The 24,797-nt window shown below is 39.7% G+C and overlaps 1 protein-coding gene across 1 annotated transcript in view; it reads left to right on the forward strand.

The window, feature by feature from the left end:
- The window catches only part of LRP6 (LDL receptor related protein 6), a 130,635-nt gene that overhangs the window by 44,290 nt on the left and 61,548 nt on the right, over positions 1 to 24,797 (forward strand). Inside the window, exons 3-5 of the mRNA XM_069806881.1 lie at positions 8,822 to 9,019; positions 21,016 to 21,212; positions 21,971 to 22,102. Coding sequence (XP_069662982.1) covers positions 8,822 to 9,019; positions 21,016 to 21,212; positions 21,971 to 22,102 — 527 coding nt within the window. The remainder of the gene's footprint in view (positions 1 to 8,821; positions 9,020 to 21,015; positions 21,213 to 21,970; positions 22,103 to 24,797) is intronic.

A 24,797-nucleotide genomic window follows, 5' to 3' on the forward strand; every position in this document is an offset into this window, starting at 1 on the left:
TTGGTAGAGCATTAAAGTTCATTAGGGTTTCTTGGAGGAGTCAGGAATCAAGAACATAAAAATGATCTAGTTGGTGGTAGTGTACTGAGAGAGGGGCCGAATGACAAGGGGATATTTTACTGATGAAAGACTTACTTGGAATGATTTTAAAAAAAAATCTCACCAAGGAAAATTTGCAGAAGGATCGGATCTATCTCATGATACTGAACATGCCGTTCCCCAGTTTCAGTTGATGGAAGACAGGGCATCTCCCTGGTAGTTTTTTTAGCTAATATCAGCTAATCTTCTCTCCTCTTGTTTCTGGCTGTGGCATTCTGCCTTCTCGTGTTTTAGCACAGGTACCCACTTAATGGTATGGTGAGCTGCTTCAGGGTAATGATTGGGCTCCAACTTAATCCAATAAAACAGAAAATAAAGTTAAGTAAGTAGGTTTTCGATAAAACCTGTTACTTTTGTAAGCTGCATCTGCATTAAGGATTGCTAGGGTAGTTATACCAGCACATTCCATTTAATGTGAGTGTAGTCGATGTATCTGTGTAGTACCCTGTGTGCAGTTCATAACTCAAAATCTTGCACAGCCATATACAGTGGGGTGACTAGATTTTTGCTTGTAAGAAACAGCCCAGAATGCGAAACGGCAGTTTTCTCCCTATTGCCCTCATGCACCGGCAACGGGATTGGGATATATGACAGTGCCATGGAAAAGTGGGTGTGTTCCTAGGGTTTCAATTTAAGATACCAGTATAGGGAAAAATCTTTCTCCACTTCCTGTATTCAGCATGTATAGGGAGATAAGGAAAAGAATTCTCCCAGTTTTTTTACTGAAAGAAAAGAAGCAGGTTTGGTTATGACTGAACTGAAAAGATCCTTGTGTGTCAAAGCAGGGAGTGAAAAATTCACGGTAGCAGCTGACTTGTCTAGTTTCAGCCCAAGGCTCTTTGAAATTACTGAATTCTAAATTCTGATTTACAAACTGAACATTTACAGTGCAAATGTTTGTATTTTTAGTGCAAGTCCCTGTAAAGAAACAGATTATTTTTCATTGTACAAAGAACTTAAATTTTATCTGGGAAAGATGGTGAACCGTGGTCCCACCATTTTCTCACTGCTCTCCACCACTTGTAGTTTTAATGTAGCTAAGTATTCTTTTGTACTTGCTTTCAGCATTTTGTTCCGTTCACAGGTGTATAGATCTGCACCTTTTAATGGGATCTTAAAGAGCTGTTTGAAACAGGTGGTTCTGTGTATGCAGGCTCCTCTGGGGCAATGCTGAGCAACTACAGCTCAAGGCACTGCCAGGGCAGACCTCTGCGAGACTCCTCAGCCCAGAAGAGCTACCAAGTGGCAACACACAGTCCTGGCTCAGCTTCTTTCCTGGCCTCTTGAGAGACTGTGGCACAATTGGTTTGGGTTTTTGGGGGGTTGGGGGGGTGGGGTGTCTGTCTGTGTGTTTGTTTTTTGAAAGTCTGTCAAAACTGCCAGCTGGTTTGCTTTCCTCTGCTATTTTCTTGTTATAGTTGAAGAACCAAGGTAGGTTGGAAGGCAAGAATTTTCCTTTTGTTAATTTGTCCATCTCCTGTTACATTAATTTATGTTTTAATTTTTTGTTGGCTTACCTGCTGCTAAAAGGCTGGCTGAACTTTGCAGTGGCTGGTGTGTTACATCTGGAGTGATTCCTGTGCAAAAGGCTGGCTGAGGCCTTCCAAAGCACATATACATCTTGCTTCCATCTTGCAGTCAGCTAGGGTCTAAGGATGGTGTTAAATCAGTAACAGAGAGGGGAAATTGTTTCTTTCTATATTTATTTGGCTTAAACTGGGAAAATTGTTGTTTCAAATACTGTTTTTAAAAGCTGCTAAGTTCTGAGAAGCCTTATTTCCTGCTTGCTCTAGGAGAAATCAGAAAATGGCTTCTGTTTTGTAACTGTGGAAAGCGTGTTGTTAGACCTTTTGTGCCTGGAGATAGGAGAGGTTAATTTGCAAGTTCAAGGAGCAAGAGACCTTTCCACCTGCTCAAACAATTGAAATTCTGCCTTTGTGAGCATTCAGCAAAAATAGCTGCTGCTTGCTTTTTAATGAACCTCTTTCTCTTTTTCCTTGGGATCTGTGACCGAAAGGACAACCACATATGCATGTGACACTGCAGTGCATCAGCGTGTGTTTGACAGTTAAGTCAAATCTTACTTCCCATGGACTCTCAGAAATGTCTGGGTGAAATTGAAAAACAATCTCTCATCTGTGTTTTTGTCGGATTGCCCAGCATAGTCTTTAAACTAGAATACCTGAAAACAGATGGCATGATGGCTGAGAGATACTTTTGCATACTGAGTTGTTTCTTTCTGTTTATGAAATGAGAATGTCATGTAAGTTTGTGCTTCCATGTTGATTTCTTATGAATGACTTTCAGGGTTTTTGCTAAGGTATTCTTTTCAGGGCTTGTGAAAACTATCTCCAAATCTCATTCTAATCTTATACTGTGTTGTTGATACCGAGCTAGAAGCTAAGCATCAGCTTCTGATCACTTCATCACAGGTTTTCTTCTTTCCAAAACTGGAGTGTTTGCATTTATCCCTTATTTTAGAAATTAATTCCAAGAGAAGGGAAGGTCTGGTGATAATTTTCTTTCTCCTGCTAGATAAGATCTGAATGGGAGACTAAAGCCTGCTCTACAGTGGAAATCCTCATATTGCCATACTGGTTACAGGTGGGTCTTTGCCTGATTAGTATACTGCCTTTTGCATAAAAGTACTATCACCAGGATAGCTTCGTCCTTTTGAGGGAATCAGTATAGAGTATGCTGGGAAAAATATTTGTATGCGTTATAAAATATGTGTTCCAGTAGACCTTTTTCTGGTGTATGTCTACCATACGTAGATGTGGAATTTTGCACATTGATTTCCCCCTCTTGTCAGTCAAGTCTTTGAGCATCCCTGACAGATCAGCTATGGAAGCTGCAGTAGTTCATTGTTACTGACCTCTGTTTCTGCACAAGGTTACTGCTTTGTCAGCAGTGGTGGCAGAATGAGATGTCTCTCTTGCAGGTCACTGTGTTAAAGACACCGGACAGACTCATGTCTAGTTTTGATGGCCTGAGCACTAATAATCTGGGCTGTGAAATGGAATAGCTGAGGTGCAAGCAGCTGTGGAGTTCTGCCAGTCCTCTGTCCTTCAGCAGGATGCAGGGGATGGGGGGACGGGCTGGGGGGAGTTAAAAAGGTGTGGCTTGGTCCGCTGGTGCTTGCTTGTCAAGCATTTTGAGCACATCTGGGTTGTTCAGTCTTTTGCTAGGCACACTGATGCTTTTGAGGGGAGTAAAATAAAAGTCTTGGTTTTCAGTGAAAGAAATTCGTTTTGGTTTTGTGCGGTGTATGTAGCAGTGCTTAAGACAGGTGGTTCTGAGCCAGCTGTGCCTAGCTGAAATGAGGAACTGCAGCTTTGTTGGGAACCGGTGGGCTCCTAAAACCAGTAAGTTTAAGGCAAGGAGATTCAGCATGTTAGGATGTTAGTAGCTCACTACTTACTTCACACCCATTCCTGACATAGCTGCTCTTAGTATGTGCATGAGTGATGTTGTAGAGGCAGCTGAAAAGCTGCATAGGGTAAGTTAATTCGCACAAAAAATGGTCTTGTGCATTGAGTGTTAACATAAGAGATCATTGTGGAGCAACTCTGAAAATGACATTCAACTAATAATGTCCACGCTTACTTATTCACAAAAACAAGCTATTGTATAAGAGTACAGTTCTCAGCTAGCTAAGAACGTCTTTTCTCTCGTGTTTATCTTGATTGTATCCCAAAGGGATATTTCTTCCTCTCTTTTAAGAAGAATTATTTCCATATTCAGTTTGCTATGTGCATTTTTTGCTTTTCTTGAAGGACTGAAAATATTTCCTAAATTTTGCAATCAGTTGAGAAACTTTGTACTAAAACCTTCCTGTGGTACTTTTAGTCCCCTTATTTGAAAATACATTTTCTGTGTCATTTGATACTTATGTCCATCTGGATTGCGGTTTCCATCTTCTGTGAACCTGCATCAAGAAGTTTCTGTTAAGGATACCTGAAGGGTCACTTGATTCTAATGTCTTTTCTTAAACTCCTGAAGGGCTGCAAACATTTCTTCTTCTCAAGTCAAGAGCTATTTTTGATACCCAAACACACATTTATTGTGCATAATTTTCCTGAGCTACTCCAGTCACTATCATTTAACTCTGTATTTCTTCATTAGATGAGTGCCAGTCCCACTAGTGCTAGAGCCGGAGTGGGCTGCATTTCACAAGGACCACTGCAGAGCTGATGAGCTCCACAGGGGTTGCTGCACTTCTGAAACCTTTGCAGGCTCTGAAGTTTGGCGGCTGTTTGGGTCCCTGTAGAGCTCAGAGGTTCTTAGGGGCTGAAACGAGCATAATTGCAAAGTTGGAGCATTCACTGTGCAGGGCCTCACCAAATAATTGGCTGTCCCAATTAAGCAGCTGTTCTTCCCACTGAATAACGTTCAGGAAGGTAAACGGTTGCCTGCCCTGTAAGGTGTCCCAATTAACTGCCTTAAAATCAGTTAAGTGTCGTGTGGGGTATCTGTGTTCAATGAGTGAAACAGTTGCATGCATCTCTATGGGGGCTGGTGTTTTAATGACACTCCTAGCAGGAGCCTAGATTCATGCAGGATAGTAGGGCTGAAAGATCTGCATCAGTGTTGGGGAGCGGTGCGGATCAGAAAGTTGCAAAGCTGATGGGTGCTGGCGATGAATTTCTCTCCCTCTGTGCATACTGTCGGAAATCACTGCTAAATTACAGCATTTAATCTTGGCATTTGTACTCTGCAAGCTTTTTTCTATGTATGTGGGATATTCTGCCGTCAGCATGCCTAGACTTTATGAGCTTTTTAGAGAAGAAGCTCTGTTATTTATTATATTTGTTCATCACACAGAATGGAACCAAGAAATGCTGTTTCCTCCTTTTTTTTTTTTGCTGTGGCAAAACCTTTTAATTTGGGGCAAATCAAAACTATGAAGTTACAGCTATACAGTGCATAGTGATTTCTGATGCCTTTTAAGAGGAAGTTTTATTGCCTGGGATCACCTTACCTACCCGAGATGCAAAAATTAAAAAATGCTGAATCTAAGGATGCATAGAAAAAAGTTTGCAGGGAAAAAACATCAAAGCTCTTCTTCTGTTTGTTCATAATTTTTATGGATGGTATAATCTTATAAGGTAACCCAACATTCTGGGCCATAGTCAAACAAAATACCAGCTAAGTACTGCAGTCGAAGAACCTTCCTCTTTTCTGTATGTCAAATACTTGATGTGCAGCAAGGTCTGGGCTCGCAGTCCCCATTGCTGACCCTGGTGTTGGGGGTGACCTGTAGCAAGGAGGCAGTAACAAGCAGCTGGACTGGTCCAGAGCTCTAGTACCAGCCTGTCCTGGTTGTAACTGCCTGGAATAACAGTACTATTGGCCAAAGTTGAGAAACATGAGAAAGTGTTCCTGTTTCTGGACCCAAGCAGGCTTGCTGAAGTCAGTTACAGCATGTCTGTATATTACCCTCTGGATCTTATGGATTTGGGATTGCCCAACATGGAGCCCAGTTCTGTGCCTGTACCACTGTACAGTAAACATGCTACATACATATGGGGTTTTTCCTTAAAATTCAAAGGGTGGTATAGATTTTAATTTAAAATTTTTATTTTCTCCTTTTCTGGGCTAGAATTAAAATCTGGATTCCTGGATTTGAATTTTATAGCAAGGTATAACTAGATGAGGAGAGCGGCAAATGGAACAGTAGTCTTCTGGTGGTATCTGAATGCCATAATTTAGCACAATACATTACTTTTCACTTAATATTTTGCTCTATCCCGTGGGCTTCGGTGGTGGGCTTTTATTTTTATTTTTACTTTTTTTAATTGAAATAATGAAATGTGTTTGAAGAGGATGGGGAGGAGGGAGAATAACCCTTACCTTGTCTGTATGGCTGGCTTACCATTGTTCAATAAGTCTGTATGTTGTAACATCTTCCTTTCTGTATGGTGTCCGTATGGATTACTTACCAACCATTATATAATGAAACAAGAATCTGTAAGCCTTCCAGAAAGGAGGAGCCAACACACATATGTGAACAGTTTGATATTACCTAGAAGAGGGATCTGAGATCTCTGTAGAAAAATCTATAGAAAGACCTCTGCAGTAATGGGAATTTACAGTCGTGTCCATCTGTCTGTCCACCCCCACTCTCCCTTGGATGTTAGCCACATCTCCCTAGCCTCTCAGCAGTTGCAGTTAACTTACAGCATGGTTACAACAGGGGCATTTCTTCCAGCTGTTTTACGCAGTTCTTTCCATCTCCTCCTGCTCCTACACCTGGTGCCTACACCTTGTACTTGCTCAGCTGTTGCTGAAAAGGACCTAAGTCCAATGAGTAAGAAAGTGACTGTTGTTGGCACCTGTGCTGGCTGAGGCTGCTATAGAAACCTACACCCTGTGTGCGAGTGGAAGTGTTCATGGAGCTGTACGCTGGAGTGCATTTAGACTGATGACTGATTTTTAGCCCAGACCTGTTCCTTGAATCTGGTTTTCTCCATGGCTATAGAAGCCCTGTACTGGAAGCAAAGATAATCTGCAAGAAGTTGCTTAAAAGCAACTGTTACTAACTTTTGCAGCAATGAAAAGCCTGGCTTCCAAAGTGAAGCACAGCCCTTGATGCCATTGGCTGGAGCATGGCTGGTTCTGAAGATTTTTAATAGAAAAATTAAAACCCATAGGCTTTCAAGAAAGGTGGAGGAAAACAAAGAGGTGATAGTGGGGAAGAAAAAAACCTACCAAACCTATTGGAGAAACCAAGCAGAGGTCACCAGAGCTGACTGGAAATGTTACAGAATCTTAAAGCCAGTTCTGTGTGCCTGTGTGCTCCTCTGACAAATGAAATGGGGCTGGTTTTGTGAAGTCTGGGAAGGCTTTCCTTTGTTACCAAACAGGTAACCCTCACCTGTTTTTGCTTGAGTAATTGCAGCATGCATGAGAGGTGAAACAGGGAAGAAGATGAGGCTGTACAGCGACTAATGAGCTGTTTCAGCCTGAGAAATCAGTCTAGGAGGGTGGCCAGAGCCTTGGAACCTATTAACCTTGATGAAGTATTTGGAAGTCCAGGGCTTTACAGCTGGGGCAAAGAAGGGTCTTTTTAGAGAAGTTTAAAATAAATCTCTCTTTTTTCTCTCTTCTTTCTCACACGTGCTCGCCGGTGAAATGCTGCCTGACTTTTTTTAACTTTTCTTTTTTCAAGTATGTAGCTTTCTTTTTGCATAGCTTGACCAGGTGACTTGCTACTGTGCTTACCTATCTGAAAATTTTTTGGGTTTTTTTCCTTCTTCCTGATAGAGAACCAGGTTCTCTGTAGCACTTGTTTATGCCTACAGAAATCTCACATGTTCTCTTCAGATATTTGTGCTCTGTGTTTAAGACAGGCATGTTGCTCCATGAAGAATGTCTCACTTGGGTTTGAATAGGGCAATATTTGTGTTAATCAGCTGCATTTCTGTCCGCAGATATAGCTATGCATTAAAACAAACATGCTGTAGACATGAATTAAGGGGGAAAATACGACATGGAATTTCCTGACTTTTTAAAATAAAAAAAATAAATCTTTGCCAAGAATAACTTCATCTGCAAATGTTTCTCAAATGTGTTGCACATTTGTTTTTCTTTAAAGGATGGGTGGTCAGGCCTCTTCACATGTGGGCACCATATAGTGACATGATGTGGCTGTGTGATGATCTGGGTTAGTTTAAAGGCTTCAGATCTTTCCTAATCTGGATTGTTTTGACTGAACCAGGTTAGGGAGCACAGACACAAGCAGGTATGCTGGCAGATGTCATGAGGTTATGAGAAGCAATTTAGGACAGTAGTCTTCTTGTCTGTCCCAGCTGCAACAACAAAACAGAGCAAGCACCATTGACACACTTTCTGATCTGTTTATATTATATGTTACTTCTGTTTAGTTATGCATTCTGTTAACAACCCACAAAAGTAAATCCATTTTCTACCACCTGCAGAAAAAGGACAAACATTCTTACCCCCTACTAGTCTCCAACCATAACAAAGTGGTTTCCCTTGCTTCACCTCAGTTTTAAATGCAACTAGGTAACTTCCCTCCCCCCACTATTTGCTAAATAATGTTTAAACATGTGCCAGTATATGCTAACGTGTTTTAAAACTTGCTTCCACAGTCTTAATAGATTTTACAGACTGTTTTGCCCAGTCACTGGGTGTGAACTGTGCTTCTAAACATGTTGACTTATCTGCCTGTCTCTGAATTTCTCTGGAAAAAAAGGACATGAATTGGTCTTCCATCAAATCCACTTCACTGCCTCACATGCAACTGCTATGTCCACTATAAGTCCACACACCTTCTTTTTCATTTCCCCCACAATGCTCTGACCTGTGTTAATGAGGCTGTTGTACTTTTATGATAGGCTGTAATATCTATCATCACTGTTTAATGTGGAATTCTGAGATTATTTTTGAGATCTGTTGGATATCCCCACCTTTCTCACTTGACCTAAGGAAAGAAAGAAACGTATGGAAGTATAATGTGTCATCATACTGTGGGTTTGTCTTAAGTTGTTTTTCTTCAGCGTTTTGTAAAGTAACTTTGTTCTGTTGTGTTTCACAGGACATGTGTACCTTACCCAGTAGAACAGAGCTCCACAGACACTGTCTCTGCAGAATAGAGAGTGCCTTTGCCTTTACTGAATGTTGTAGCCAATGTTCCAGTTGTAGATTTATAAGTGATTGCTTTCTTTTTTTGTCTTTTCTCTTTTTAAAATAATTATAGGTTCATGTATTGGACAGACTGGGGAGAAGTGCCAAAGATAGAACGTGCTGGGATGGATGGTTCAAGCCGCTCCATTATAGTTAACACTGACATATATTGGCCAAATGGACTGACGTTGGATTATGAGGAACAGAAACTTTACTGGGCAGATGCTAAACTGAATTTCATCCACAAATCAAATCTGGATGGAAGTCACAGGTAAGAAGTTTTTGTTTGATGTATGTAATCCAGTGCTTTTCTTAGAAGATGTTGATTAAGCAACATCATAAGCTGTGTTTCAGGGAATTGTCGTGTTAGCACTTGCAAAATTTTAAGCAAACTAGTGCTGTCAGAAACTTTTATCCGTCCTCATCCTCCCCTTTCCGACACTATGAAGTTGAATGCGTGCTCCTCTTTGGGGTATCCTGTAACTCTCACTAAGTCTTTTCTCGGAACCAGTCCCATAAAGAAATCCTTGAATACTATTCTTAATTGTGTAAGACTATATAGCAAAAATGTTCCTTTTCAGTAGGTCTTCTGTGTTCTGTTGCTGAGGCATTCAGAAATGCAGAAAATGATCTGAAAAAATGGATCATTATATACTAGTATTTCAGTTTCATTAATCCTAGGGATGGGAAATGAGTGGAAAACAGTCTTTACAGAGAACTGTGATAAAACGACTATTTTCGTCTAACAGTTTTATAGTGATGATGTAATTCTTTTTGATCCAGTTACGGCTACTTCTTAATTAAGGCTATAACTGGTACTTTGTATATATGCATTTATCCCTAATTTGGGCAATGACCCTCTTCATTAAATGAGATAGCTTTGACAAGTGTTGTTTGCATGCACAAATGAATCACAGTTAGTTTGTGCCCAAGGTATCATATAGAGAGATGATTTTTTGAGGTTGTTGTTTGCAAATTTTTGTGATGCTTCAGCTGGTTTATCTGGGCATGAAATATCCTTTCTTGTGCTCTTCATTCTGAACTCTTAGGGACTTGTCCCTTCTTTCACTACAAATGTTAATTTGGCATAAAGAAATCAATCATATTGACAAAATAGGTGTTTTGTGTGGACTTGAGTAGGAACATAGGCAGCATGCATGAAATATATCCACTATCTTCCTGTGGTATTTATTTTGAACTCCACAGTTTCTTGTAACGCTGGTTTGAAAGGTTACGTCATTTTCTTCTTAAATTCTGCCTGTTAAGAGACCAAAAGTTCATGCAGTATTTTTGTAACTGTGTTTGTTCATAGAAACTAATAGGAGTTGGATACAGTTTTAATTTGTGTCTTTGGATATAAATGTTATAAATAGCGTTGTTAATTCAAACCATGGAGATATGGATATCTATTTTGAAGTAGTCCTTCATTTTCTGTTTATTTCACAAGAAAGAAAACTTAATAGTACCAAAAAAGAGAGAAGTATTTCACAGTTATACTTTCTTTAAAAAAGGAATACTGTCACATAAGTTTTCAAGTAATAGAGAGAAAGTGATAGGAATTATCATGTGCAATAGTAGCTTGAGTCTTTTTAAATTTTTTTCTTTTCTTTTTTTTTTTTTTTAAATTGGTACTGGTTAACTGGAATACCCTAAGATCTCTCCGTTAAATATTATTTATAACGTTTTATATCTCCCATTATAAGAATAGAGAGATCATGAAACCAGATGTGCAACACAACTTTAAAAAGTCACCTTGACTGAAAGCAATCACATGTGGGGCTCAATGTGACAGCTTGCCACCTGAAAAATTTCAGTCCAAATGTGGAATTCTCATACAAATATGAAATGCTCACTGTTGCTGTAAGAAGTAACAGAAAGAAGCAACACCAAAACAACCCCACTCTCCAAACAATAACACCAGTGAGAAGAAAGTACCACTCCAAAATGACTGCTGATATCACACCTAAAATGCACTTCAGTGGCTTTGTCCAACAGGCTAATTTGGTGGCTCATTTTATTCTTGAGAGACCCCTCTTTGTGCTCTTCTATTTATATGAGAGGGAAAGGACTACCTTAGTATAGCAACACACCACTGCAGTCTGGCTGATGCCCTTCTAGGAAGAGAGTGTGTATCGGGTGCTGCATTAAATGGTACTGCTTTCAATAGCACTCCCTGGAAATGATGCAGGATGGAGAGATGTTTTTTGAAATGTTAATTGCTTGAAAAGTGTCCACTGATCAAAAATTGACACCACCACCATCCAAATTGGTATTTATGTTTTTCCTACGGAGCACAAACCTCCTTGTTCTTATCTAGTGTCTCCAGTCTTCCTGGCTCCAGACCTACTTCAGTATTTCCTGCTGGCACTACTGCATTTTCAATCTTCTCTTGCTACTAGCTTCTTTGCAGTTTTCCCCTTACTGGTGGTCTGTGGCACAGCAGTGCAGATATACTTGGTTTTGGTATTTTGTTTTTATTTTAATGGTGTTTATTCCCTGGTCTGCCTTTGGCTAACCTGGAAGTGATTAATTCTAGAGATGAGACTGTGAAGGTGCCGATCTTTCTTGGTGTGAGGGGCTGACCAACCTGACCAATTGTCTGTCTGCAGAGAGCTGCATCTAACAGCTGTCTCATGACATAGAATTGAAGTCACCTGGGTCCCAGTAGTTATCTCATTCCAGAGTAAATTCTCTGGAATTGGTAAAACCTGTAATAAAGACCTGTATAGACAAGTAATTTAGATTTTTAGATCTACTAATTCTTTCTTACACATTCATTAAAACCAAAGCAATTAGTCTAATACTTTAGAGTTGTTGGTTTTATTTTTTAAACTGATACTGAAATGTATTATTTAAACCGATACTGAAATGTATCAGAAATATTTCATGGCAGTATGCTAATGTGTTACCATTTGAGGGGGAGAAAGGGAAATCATTGTTAGAGAGGAAAGCACATATGACTTCCCTTAAGTGCTCAGAAGTGCACATCACTTCTAACAGCACCTGTTTTTCCCTAGGCATGTGAGAAAGTTCTAAAGAATCAGAAAATAGTCAACATCTGTATCTAGGCAGTTTTGTTTTGTTTTTTTTATTCTTTGCAATTACATCATTGGGAGGGGAAAAAAAAAGGGAAAGAATTGCAGAAGTTAAGCTGTTCTACAATGGGGTTTTATGTATTTTTTTTTCTCTGCTGTGACCTCTTAGTTTCTGCCTGTCTTAAGAAAAAAGATCTTCTGGGACTGTCCGAAGTGATTCTTTTTTGTTTAATACTGTCTTTCAGTTATTTAGCAAATTCACCTTTCTCAATATGATATTTTACAGCTGTAATTCTGTATTTTTGTATATGTCTCTTAATCATTTTATTCATCTTTTTCAATAACTGATTTTCTAATACTAAAAAAGAAAAGACAATTTCTAATTCTGCAGACAAAACAAAACTCCTTGAGATCTTCCTTTTAAGTGGGGAAAAAAAACCCAAACCCACAAAGCCTTCAGTCTTTTCTCCTAGTCATCACCATTCCCCCCCCCAAAAAAAGAGAAACTAATCAGATTTTTCTGTGAACGGTAGAACTAATAACATCTGGGTTTAGAAAGATTTCTACTTATTCCTCCACCCCAGGAGCAATCCCTCTGGTTTCCCTCTGTATGTTCCTATGTCCCTTGCACGCATGCATGTGCGTGCACATGCCGCCTCCTTTTTCCTCCCTCCTTGCCATCCCTCAAATGCACCCATGGCTCCTTACAGTCCTTTACCCAGCGTTATCCCTTCCTCCTGTCTGTGTCCCCTGTGCACTCTTGCTGGGTCTGGCAGCTCAACAAAGTGTTCCTGGGCAGCTTATTTCAGCTGCTCCTCCTGTCAGGTGGGTCAAATACAGGGGGTTTAGGGTCACTTGTGTCTTTACAGCCATCCATTTGGTAAGGAAACCTTATAAAAAGTAAAAAAAAAAAAAATCTCTTTGTGATCCCTGCTTTCCTGAGTGGTTGGCCAAGAGATACAAGATGCATTGGGGTATGGAGTTGGAGGAGATGGATACTGTACAGACACAGCTAGAATGATCAAATAGCCTTGTTTCCATGTGAAAAAATGACATTGTATGATGAGGCTGACTTTTTTCCATCACTGCCTTTTAAAATCCCTTTTTTGGTGGGCCACCTTTGAGAGTCATTTTCCTTAAGAGTGAAGAATGGGGGAAGACAAGATCATTATCATTGAGTACATAATCTAACTGAAAACAGACTTTTTGGCTTATTTAGAAACTGCTAGTCTTGGTTATTTGTTCTTGATATTTAGACCATTCTGCTAACTGCTGTTTTATATTTAGAAAGTAAGTTTAATTTTTTTGTTGCTATCTAAATTTGTCTTGATTAAAACAGGGGGTTTTTTGTTGTTTTTTTTTTTTTTATCCTTGCGAAGTGTTACTAGTTTTTCTGCTGCTCTACCTACTGTCAACATGTCTGGGAAAATATGCTTCTGGAAGCTGAAGCTATTGCAGAAATGAAAAAGGCAATTGAGTTATTGAAAGACATATAGCTTCATAAAAATACAATATTCTAGATCTGAATAGTTTTGGTAACTTTCAGCAAAGGAAGCAGATGAGTAAAAATTTGATCTGTCAAGTTTTTTTTGTGTTGCATAATGTGAGGTGGGAAAGAGTCTATAGCAGATGAATGTGATTGTAAAAGCTTCGTGTAAAGCAGGATAACACGAGTTTTAATTGCTTTGGGGGAAGTGAGAAATAGCAGGAACTAACATCTTTATATCAAAAAAGAATTTCAGACAGTTCAAAGAAAACTGCTTTTGTCGTTTGGGTGGTGAGAGAGAATACAATGTAAATAGGAAAATATTTTAATTAGTGTCACTGACAGTATTAAAGTGTTGAGTTTCAGACCTCAGTGGTCTAAAATTTGGAATGAGTGAAAGGGAAACATTCTTGGCATATTTCTAAAATCTGGAGGAAATCCATAACTTTTTTTTTTGTCTTTTTATTCCTGTAGTCTGACTATCACGTCTCTACACCTGGCACTACACAAGAATTAAAGATTTATATGTCAGAGAAGGACATTGATATGCATGGATGCTTTGCTGCTTGCTTGCAGGGGTCTGGATAGTGGAAGAGTACAGTAGGCAGGTGGGAGGAATATGCAAGGGGTGAAACAAAGGAGGCCTTGATTTTATTTTTTTATTATTATTATTTTTTTGTTACCTCTTCGGACAGGACCTAGATAAGCTCCCTTTGGAGTCAGTGAGCCTCTGCATCAAAACTAGTGCGCAGCATGACAGCACTGGCAGTAGCACTCAGTAGATATGTGGTAGAGTCATAAATTCATGGAAAAAACCTCTACAGCAAATTTTACAAGGATGATGTATCATTTGTTACCTGCTAGCCCTGGGACTTATTAGCCATAGCTACTCCAGTGATGGGCTCATTAGAATAACGAGGAAGAGCACAGAAGTTGATGACTAATGCCCTTGGTTTGCCAGAGAGAGGAAGGAACGAACAGTTTTTCATGTCAGAATGTAATAATTAAAAAATTAAATTGGTGCATAGAAGAGATGGTTTTGTTTTTTTGCAGCTCTCGCCCCACTCTTATCAGAGCGAACAGTTGCTTTTTGTGGGACTAATTAAACAAAACTGAATTGCAGACAGCTCTCCTGTGAGTAGAGTACCCGAGATAGGTTGGCCTGCTAAGGCAGCTCTTGAATTAATTTTCTCTTCCTTTACCCTGCAGCAGCAGTTCTAATTAATAAGTTAACACATTACTGGCTGAAGGGAAATGCACTTACAAGGTCCCCCAGGAAGTGTTTGTGCTAATGAGATGGGTTTTGAGGCCACTGTAAGAAAACATACTTCCAGCAACTGTCAGAAAGCTGGGAAGCTCTTGCAAGGAGGTGAATGTCTTAAGTTTGCACTTGAGCATTGATTTTTCCAGTTTCTGTTTTCAAGCATCAGCTCATGTCTGTCTGCCAGATGATTAGCTGCCGATTTGATGAAACAGTAAAAATACTGTGTCCCTGCATTTAGAAGAGTTTCTTTTTCATTATTTGCATATAATGTGTACAATGTATGACATTACGTGCAAGGTATAAAATATTGCATTCTGCGTATATCTTTGTGTAGATTTCTGAGAGATAAAAAATGCTTAATACCCTCAAGCAGTGAAGAGGAACCAGTCTATGGTGAAAAGCCTGTTTCAGTACCTCACCAAAACATTACAGGCCAGTGCAGAAGACGAATAGTGCCCTAATTAAAGCTGCTAGAGAATCCTGCATAAGCAGAATTAATTAGATTATTTGGACACAGAGCTAGGGTGAATTTCCTGGTTCTTCCCCAAGGTGCTTCTGAAATAAAATGCTGGAAAGGTGGAGTTTCAAAACATCTGTAGTTGACTCTGTGTGAGATACACATATGCTGTGTATATACCTAGAGTCACTAGGTCACAGGTCACTGCATATTTCTAGACTTTAAATAAAAATATGTAGTACAGGGTGATTAGCCCAGGTGGATCAACAGAACAGCAAATCGATACTGCTTCTAAGACCTGAGATGGCAGATGCAGAATAAGGTCAGGATCACAGCCCTGCTGAAAGCAAAGGAAGAGCAGCTTCAGTTAGGAAGGACATAGACCACTCTGCAGATAGCGGATCTGCTGGTGCACCTCCTCCTAAACTCCCTCATCCCCTTCTGCTGGCTTCCCAGTCTCCTCCCGTCTTGCCGGAGGCCTCTCATCTACACTGCCGATCATGGTGGTGTTTGCCTGAAAAATGACCTGCTGAATGACTTTGTTTCTCAACCACGGTTTTACTCCTGATTGACTTTTTCAGACCTTCATTGAAGGTGGGATTTGAAATCTCATCACTAGACCTGCTATTTGTTACATACACTTTCTGGAAACACGTAGCAATCGTCGCTTAAAGAAGTGGCAAAAGAGAAAATATTTTAGTTTTAAAAGACAGTATTATATCGCACAAGTCATGTTTCCTGTTTACTTTCTCAGGTAATTAGAACCAGGCTTGTATTCTGATAGGAATATTTGAACAAGCATTCATGGTAAAAATCCAGCTTAGTTTTCCAAGTTTGCTTTGCAAATGTTTTTGTTAGGTTGGCAGGAGAGGAAACCTCGTAAGCCCCTGAGGGAACCGGAGCTCCCTGCCCTCCTTGTGGCATCCTTGGTGTGTTGTTATATGGTTGTCTGTTGGTCTTTCATCCTGCTTCATGTGATGGTGTATGGGATTCATGCTGTGCGTGCTTCATCCACGTGCTAATATTTCCAATTGTCACAAGTTGAAGCTGTGTAATTCTTGCAATTTCCTGAATGCTCAGGCATTAAGTAATCTGTAGATGGAGAGAAACATTTTGTGTAAAATATTATAATTTGCTTCATGCAAACCTGTCTGTTATATGCTTTCTTTAACATGATAAGCACTAAAAGCAAGATTCAAAAGACAGGTCTTTTAATCCTTCATGAAGGAAGTTGTGATGGTAATTGCAGCATAACAACTTTCTGCTTTGTTTTTCTTCTACCAAGGTGGGGGGGGAAGCCTGATAAGAATCTAGGCCCCCAGGTATCTTTAACTGAAAATTGATCTGGTATAGCATAAGAAGGAAAATAAATTAAAATTCAGTAAATGCAGATATGAGTATCCCTTAAAGACTTTTTCAACAATATATAGACTAATCAGGAAGCTTTTACCTCTAGTTGGTATGAATTTCAAGCTCTTAGTACTGTATTGTCATTGGATGCCAGTATGGTAAATTTTGCCATAGTATTAAGTATGAAGTATTAAGACGAATTACCTTAATTTTTTCTCAGTCTTCACAGTTGTATTTGAAATGGGATTGCAAAGACTGATACAACAGTACATTTTTTCCCCTTTCTTATAGCCTAGGAGATGGTAGTAGGCATGGGATCCTCCAGAGGGACACCAGAGAAGTGGTTTGAAGCACAAATATGAAAATTCTTGCACCCTGCCCTGGAGATTGAGTGCAGGCAGCCTCAGAGGTCACCTGAAAGGAGTGTCGCTACTGTGAAGCTGGAATGTTAATGGTTTAGAGACATACAGGCCAGGATGTCTAAAGTATCCCAGGTTTTCTGCAGGTGTTCTGATCAGTTTTTGAAGTTAGAGAACTGTAATGCAGCCAGAATAGAAGGGATTTGGTTAATGGAAAGTGTTTGCTTGTTTGTTTTTTATGGAGAAATGCTATTATGCTTGGATATAAGACATTATCTGTTAAAATTCTAGGGAAAAAATAATAATTCTGATACTTTATATTATCTTGATTTTTGGTGGCTTTCTTTTGGTGTGAAGAATGCTTAAATTTCATAGCTATAATCTAGCTTTGGATTTGAATGCTAGTATTAGTTGAAAAAGAAATGAAGGCAGACTGCAGAAATCCTGGTTGTGATAAAGGATATGAATTTAAAGTTAATCCTTTTTGGTCATTTTACTGTTAACCTTTATTTCAAGTGAGTTTATTCTTTGTCTGAAATGCATATTATCCTGAAGCAGGATCTTTTTTGTCATTGCTAGTATAAAACTTGATAGATTGTCTGTGAATTTTCATGTATATATTCCATTTCAGAGTTCAGTAGCCCCTTTTGTAATGCCTGCTTTAACTTGTTTATTATTTGTTTCCTTTATCTTCACAAAATATTTCACAGGCCTCTTTAACAGAATAAGAATAGAACAAAGGTGAATGTATTCAAATTGGATCTATGTTTTCTTCAGGCAGTAGAAAACTCTTTGCTATAACAAGTTTTTATGTAATTGCATCTCTGATTACCATGATGATACTATAAATAGTTGTATTTAGGAAATCACGATACACAAGACAGATGGAATTTAATTTCTGTGGCAACTGCTTGTTTTCTCTCTCTTTTTCTCTTCCCACCTTCCTTCTCTGCTGTCCTCTTCTGCATTTCCTTAAGTGTCAATTGCTATCAAGATTTTTAAGGCAAATTTGTGCCTTAAAATTTTATGTGCCTGGTGCAGGGAAATTATTCAAGTTAGTTTGTGTTTAGTGCCACCTAATATGTAGCCAATTTGCATGTTGCTGAAGCCCTAGAGATGTCTCCTGCACGAACAACGTTACTCCTTATCCTCATCTCTCACCTTCTCATCATCTCTGGTGTCTCTTTTTAATGAAACTGATCATGCGGGTACAGCAGTTTGAAGGAACTGAAGAGCTTAGTGAAGGATAATAGGATGTAGTGCTTTTTGCTGTCGTATCGCTTGTTCCAATCAAGCCTGGGCTGATAATGTAGAGGCTGAAGGTAGCTGCCACCGAAGAGCTGTCGGGTCGCGTCTGTCCAATTACACCTGCAGCACTGTACCTGGTACCCAGGTTGGCGGCTTTATTAGCGAGGCTAGAAGCGTGGAGAGCTGGCTGCTCCCCGACCCTGCGTGGGTGCTTGTGAAACACACTGTAGGTGGGAAGTGCCTGCTCCTGTCAACTGTGCGCAGCAGTTGAGCACTACGGGTGATGTTCTGGTCCCCTTCATTCACCCAGGTGTATTTAATAAATAATCGGTCAAGGCAGAAGTCAGGACCCCTCTTCTCACCTGCCAAAACCAGAGCTCTGTGGTTCCTAACGCAGATCACGCTAAAGCATAACTGCTTCGCAGCAGCCATCAGGAGGACGTTTCTTGCTCCCTCTCCCCTTCCTTTTCCTGTTTTTTAGCACCTTGGCTCTCCAGCCTCCCACCCCCTTAGGCTGTGGAGGCTCATTTAGTGCAAATCGACCACTGCTGCTGTGCTGACATGCATCATGTGGCTGCTGTTCAGCAAGGCTGACGGAGTGGCATGTGGAGTATGTTCAGAGGGGAAAAAAGCCCTGCTGGTTTTGCTGATTGGAAGTGAACTATCATCTTGTAATGGCTTGCTGGAAACAGGGGATATGGAGTGTGTGTTACTGGGAATACTCATCTTAATGAGATGCAAGAAATACATGCTGTTATATTAGGGCCCAAAGCCATTTTCACGTGATGGTACCTTGTATCTGCTGAGAAGAATTATACAAGTTTAAGAGTAATCGCTTCAAGGCTGTGGCTGTCAGTGCAGTCAAATGAAGCGCTCCTGAATCTCTCCAGATAAGGGGTGGTGTAGATAAGGGTCGGTTTAGATAAGGGTCATAGTTCACCTTATGCATTGTCATAGGAATAGATGGTTGTCCAAAAGTTGGGCATGTCTAACAGTGCCTATTGTACTCAAAGATTTATTCCCATCAGGAATGGTGGTACTAATGGCGTTTAAAAGTCCTCTTTTTTTGTTGTTGTTGGTTTTGGTTATTTTTTAAGTGAATTGCAGGATAGTCAGAATGCTTCAGAAAAATGTGGCTTCCCTTGTGCATGGAAGTGCTGTCTTTAGTGCAGGTTTGGTTATAGTGAGAGCTTTGGACTTCTATTGCTTCTGTCCCATATGACAAATGTCATAAATTTGTCATAAAGACTTAGGTAGTCTCCAAGCCTGCTATAAACTAAAATTATTCAAATCTGAAGGCATTTAAGGTTTGGGGGTGGGGTTGGTAAAAAGGTTTACAGAATTAGAATGCCTTAATTCTTGGTACGGGAGTGTGTTGTGTCATTCTGGCTTCACTGTTTGGCTGGTAGGTTTCAGCTGTAAATTATATTACAGTAGTCTTTTGTAAGATGCTTAGCTGGTGCATTTAATTAGAAGCAAATATATACCTGACTCCAGACAGAGATAAGAAAGAAAAGATAATATGTCCTACTTTTGAGTGCAAAATATCAAGAAATAGAAAATTTTGTTTGGTGTAGAATTGGAACACTAGAGTGACAGGTAAGGGAATGTATGTGTTTTTCTCGGGAGCAGAAAAAAGTAGAAGCTTTAAAGATAATGCATCTTTTTCCAGAAGCTAAGGTGAAAGAGCAGTAATGACTGCAGTCTCTTTGTACTCAGACTCATTGGCAGAAGACACCTTCAAGTTTCTTGCTTTAATATAGTCTTCTGTTATATTTTAACAGAAAATATTTGGAAAATAAGGGTATTTTTGTCCTCTACTGAACCACTTCAGTTACCGACTTCTTTGCAAAAGCGATGCATACAGTGGGGGGGTGTTTTCTCTGTAAATGGACAGATAATGACTCTCTTCCCTGCAAGTAGAAAATTGGGATGCTGGTGTTTATAGTGTACCCTATATTGAAAGAGTAGTAGAGCTGTGTGTCAATCCCTTATGCTTTCAGTCTGGGAAGAGGGATGGTGATCTCCACTGTTCTGTGGGAGCTTGTGTATGTGGGAACGCATGTGCACCCACGCAGTTAAGAAGAAAGGAGGTGGGAAGAAGTGCTTGTGTAAATGGTACTTGTGTGGCCCTGCTTTGAGCAGGGCGTTGGTCCAGATGACCTGCGGGGTCCTCTCCATCCGAAGTTTTTGTGTGATTCTGAATAAAATGACTGTAAGAATTGAGCTACTTGAATAATTCCAGTTCTGAGGAACCTGGGTACAGATAATTAGTTTCTACATCACAGGAACCTGGAAAAACTGTCTTCAGTAATGTTTGTGCTGCATTTTTCTGATGGCTAATGAGCATGTGTTTGTATATATACATAAAATATATGGGTATACTCTTTAATTTTGTTTATGAACCTGGAGACAGGCAGTGACCCAGTTTGCTCAGAAATGATACCATTACCATAGCAGAAGATCAATAGAACTCTGTTTAATGGCACTGCTTATAATAAAAACAATAGCTTAATAATTATCATAATAATGAATCATGAAAACTAACTTTAAGGATTTCTCTATAGTAAAACTATTTGCCATTAGAGTATTTTTCTGATGGTTCAAAAGAACAAAACTAGAAGAGATGGATGGACTGCTAACTGACCAAATGCTGTCTCAGTTTGAAGTCTGCTGAGGCTGGAAATGATAGACATCGTATATCAGCAGGTAGCAGTCAGACTTACATAAAATCAGCTGGCATTCTTCCCACTTGCGCATGGTGACATAGAGCCCCATAGGTATTGGGTGTTAAAAGGGTGCTAAGAAATAACCACAGACCTAAGTAAGGATTTCAGCTGGTGTCTCTTGGCCAGCACAGCATCAGTAGGGAGTCTGGAAATAGGACTCCTGGGTTGTTCCCCCTTGTCATTCCCCCAAGTGGGTGCACTATACTTGTTCCCCATAAACAGAAAGTTTTGATCAGCAGTACTTACACTGTAAAACTTATTTTCACAAGAGCTATGTTCAAGCAAAACTGTAGTGTAAATTGTTTTTGAGCATTCATTTTCTTCCCTGTACTCTATTAGGCAAGCAGTGGTTAAAGGCTCCCTTCCACATCCTTTTGCTTTGACGCTGTTTGGGGACACGTTGTACTGGACTGACTGGAACACACATTCGATCTTGGCCTGCAGCAAGTACTCTGGGGAGGACCTGCGTGAAATACATTCCAACATCTTCTCTCCCATGGATATCCATGCTTTCAGCCAAAAGAGGCAGCCAAATGGTAAGCTGTCTTGCTTTCTTTTTTATATGCAAGTTGGAACTGATTTGCAAAAATCTTAATTAGTCTTTCTGTATGGCGGTGGGTGGCTTCACTTGCGTCATGATGCAATTTTTCCAATGCAGAGATTGGGAAAAGACCCAGAGAGAAACCAAATATTCTCTACATTGTTGGGGTTTTTTTTAAGTGCAAAAAAAAACCCCCAAACCTCTTGCTTTTTTTCTGCCTGCGATATTTATCCTGTTGTCATATTCCTTTTTCTGTTTCATGTGCCATTAACTTCAGGCAGCATGGTATTTTTATTTTTTCCAAGTAGTAGTTCCTGAATGGAAAGTAGTGTTAATTTGGTAGATGATATTAAGCAAGACTAGCTCTGTGTAATAACCACTGTCTTAACCATTGTGTTAATTTACTGTGTTTTGCATTTTGTTTTTATATATGCAACCTACTATGCGTTCAGCACCAACATGCTGAATAGTTTGTGAAAATGAGAAGAGCAGAGCTGAATCAAGGCTCTCATTTAGAGCTAAGTGCTACTTCCCCAAGAAAGGAAACGTTCGACATCCGTGCATTTTGGTACCATAAATACCCCACTATTCAACACTTGGAATTAATTTTTCCTTGTTCTGTGTTTATCATTTCCTTCTTTAATCTGTGTTGCTGCCACTGATTCTACCACTCAAACACCGTATGTGTCTTAACACATGAGATGAGGTCATTCATTATCAGAAGCATTAATCTGTGTGATTTATGTTTAACAGCTACAAACCCATGTGGAATTAATAATGGTGGCTGCTCCCACTTGTGTTTGATGTCTCCTACCAAGCCCTCTTATCAGTGTGCATGTCCCACTGGTGTGAAACTTCTTGAGAATGGAAAGACCTGCAAAGATGGTAGGCTTTGTTTTTAAAAATCCTTTTAGATTAAGCACTAAGTAGTTTTTGGAGGGAAAGGGGTTCTTCCAGCTTCACTACATACTACCCATTAGGGGTGGCAAATTGTGAAATCATGCATGCTTTTGCAGTACAGATAAAAGTGATTGGAAAATGCCCTCTACTTTTCAAAAAAGAAAGAGTCTCATGGCTGAAGAGCAGGTTACCTCCAGTTAGAAAATTTAAGTTGCAATTCTGTCGCTGTTACTAATTCCCCACAATTTTGGGGGGGGCTCTGTTGTTCCCTTTTCTTAGAGAAACTGATACCTGCTTCCTCTGTTGTCTCTAAAATGTTTCTAACATTATTGTTCATGAATTAGTATTTGGCTAATAGGATAGTACAATAAACACTTTTTTTTTTAAGATCTGTTGTCCGTTTATTATGCACACATACACCTGTAATCTCTTCCAGTTTACATCCATAAAGTTAGGCACCTACATCTGTATAAAGGAACTGAAAAGAATGGCATGTTTTTAGAGGAGTTGAAAGTGTTCCAGCCTTAAAACTCAAAACGTGATCGAGACTTAGGGCTGCAAGCGGTCACCCAAAACTGCTTTTAGTATCTCATTGTGGGCTAATGTATATGATTTTAAATTGTTGCATTTTGTAAGTATAGGTCTTGTGATGTTGTGCTGTGGTTGCTGTAGTACACTAACAGGATCAAAATAAATACTGGGAGATAATTAGCTAGCTCATAAATAAATATCTTTTATGCAGATCATCCCTGTGTGACAAAGGTAAATGGAGGAAAATCCAGAAAGATACAGCAGAGCTTGCTGTAAATAGGCTAAATAAAATGTATATAGAAATAATTTTTGTTACATTGTCATTTATATTTTAAAAATTCTTCTAGGCTTGTCAGCTACTGTTCAGTGTTTTCTTTAATTTCATGCTATTTCATGCTCTCTGCTGATTATTTTTGTGTGGCTATTTCTGTCTGTGTGAACCTTGTTAAAATGCTGCTTTTATGTGAAAAACTCAAAAGCAGCTCCCAAATTAGCCTTGCAGGATTGTTTGTAAGAACTTACCAATACATGCACAAGATGTATTTCTTCCATTTCTGCCATTACAAGGAACAAGCTTTAACAATAGTGCTCTGGGTTGGTCATATTTAGTCAGAATGTGACACAAATTCATGTGCTTTTTTTAAAAATGCTTGATACGCACGGATAAACTCCTTTGTGGCAGCAGTTAGCTAAAGCAGTTGTTACCCAATACAGGCATGTTTCCAAAAGCAGAGCTGCACAAAAAGTCCATGTGGGGGACAGGGAGTGGTGAAGGTTTGGTCACTTGCCAAGCAGAGGTGGAAAGGTAAGGCAGCAGAGACTGAAGGACTAAGGACAACAGTTAGAACAAGCCCTGGAGAGATCAAGAAAGAGAAATTGCTTCCCTTTGACTTACTGCTGATAGGAAAAGGGCCAGGCACTTCGGGTAAGATGGACTGTATCTTTTTGCTCCCCGTGTGCCGTGATCCAAGTAACAGGTCATTGTATCACGGAAGCACCCACTTGCCTGCCTAGGTTCAGCCCCATGTCCTCATAGAGGCAACCTCCCACGCAGGTTAACTGCCCTGTGCTGAAGTGCTGAATGGCGCCTTTCTAGTATATCAAAGTAAATTACCAAAGGCAAGTAGAGGAATGGTACTAAAAAAAACCCAAAACAAAACCTTATTAAAAGGCCTTTAACTTCTCATGCAGAGATAACTCAAAATCATCAGTTCACTTTTTCAGCCATTCCTTATGTCTCAGAATTTATAACTGTTGCTCTTTTCTCCCACTCCCTGAATATGAGAAGCCAAATTGTATGTTCTCAGTCAGCCATAAAGTATATTTGGCTCACAAAATATCGCTCCCATTGTATCAGAAGTTTTGTTAACCAATTTACTACAGCATGTTTTCCATCTGTATGCAAAAAACTTTATACAAGAACATTTATTTATCTTACGCTTGTCAATATAGCGTTGCATTTCTAACCACCATTCTGCTATTGCGTCTTTCCAAAACACTCCGCCTCTCCCTTTTCAAGAAGAAAAATGGGGGGAGAAAATTGAGTCTGTGTTTATTTAGCGCAGTGTTGCATACCACTGCTTCTTGGACTTAGAAATGAGTTAGCACGTAACCCAAGTGAAACAACCTACTCAAACTATGCATCGGATCTACTGGTTTCACTTAACTTTGATCCTGTGCAGAGCTAGCTTCTGGGAGGAGTGTGAGGGAGCTTTGGGTTCAGCATTTGGAGCTGAGCTTACCCCAAAGTAATGAAATCTTTTTGACTGTTTTTTTCACTCCTCTCACTGAAGAGAGGTGCAGTTGGTAGGCTTAGGACTTTTGCGAGTGACCTACAACTTTCCAGAGCTCTTTGAAGGCAGAGATTGACTGGAATTTCTTCTCGTAGTTGCAAAGGCTGCAATTATTGATTCTGGGAACGGAGGAGAGCATGGCAGTCAAACAGAACCGAACTAGCCACAGACCAGAATTTGAGATGTAAATCTGTACATGTTTGCGTGTTTACTTCCTTTCTTAGGCTGATCAGTGACCCTGGGGAAGTAAATTAATTTTCTCTTTTTCAGGTGTGTGAGGGTTTGTTCTGGTTTTCTGGGCTGGTTTTTTTCCCTTTGTACTTGCCTGTTTATCTGCTGCGAAAGTGGAGCTGAAC

Source organism: Haliaeetus albicilla, chromosome 19 (genome assembly GCF_947461875.1).
Source record: "Haliaeetus albicilla chromosome 19, bHalAlb1.1, whole genome shotgun sequence".
NCBI lineage: Eukaryota > Metazoa > Chordata > Aves > Accipitriformes > Accipitridae > Haliaeetus > Haliaeetus albicilla.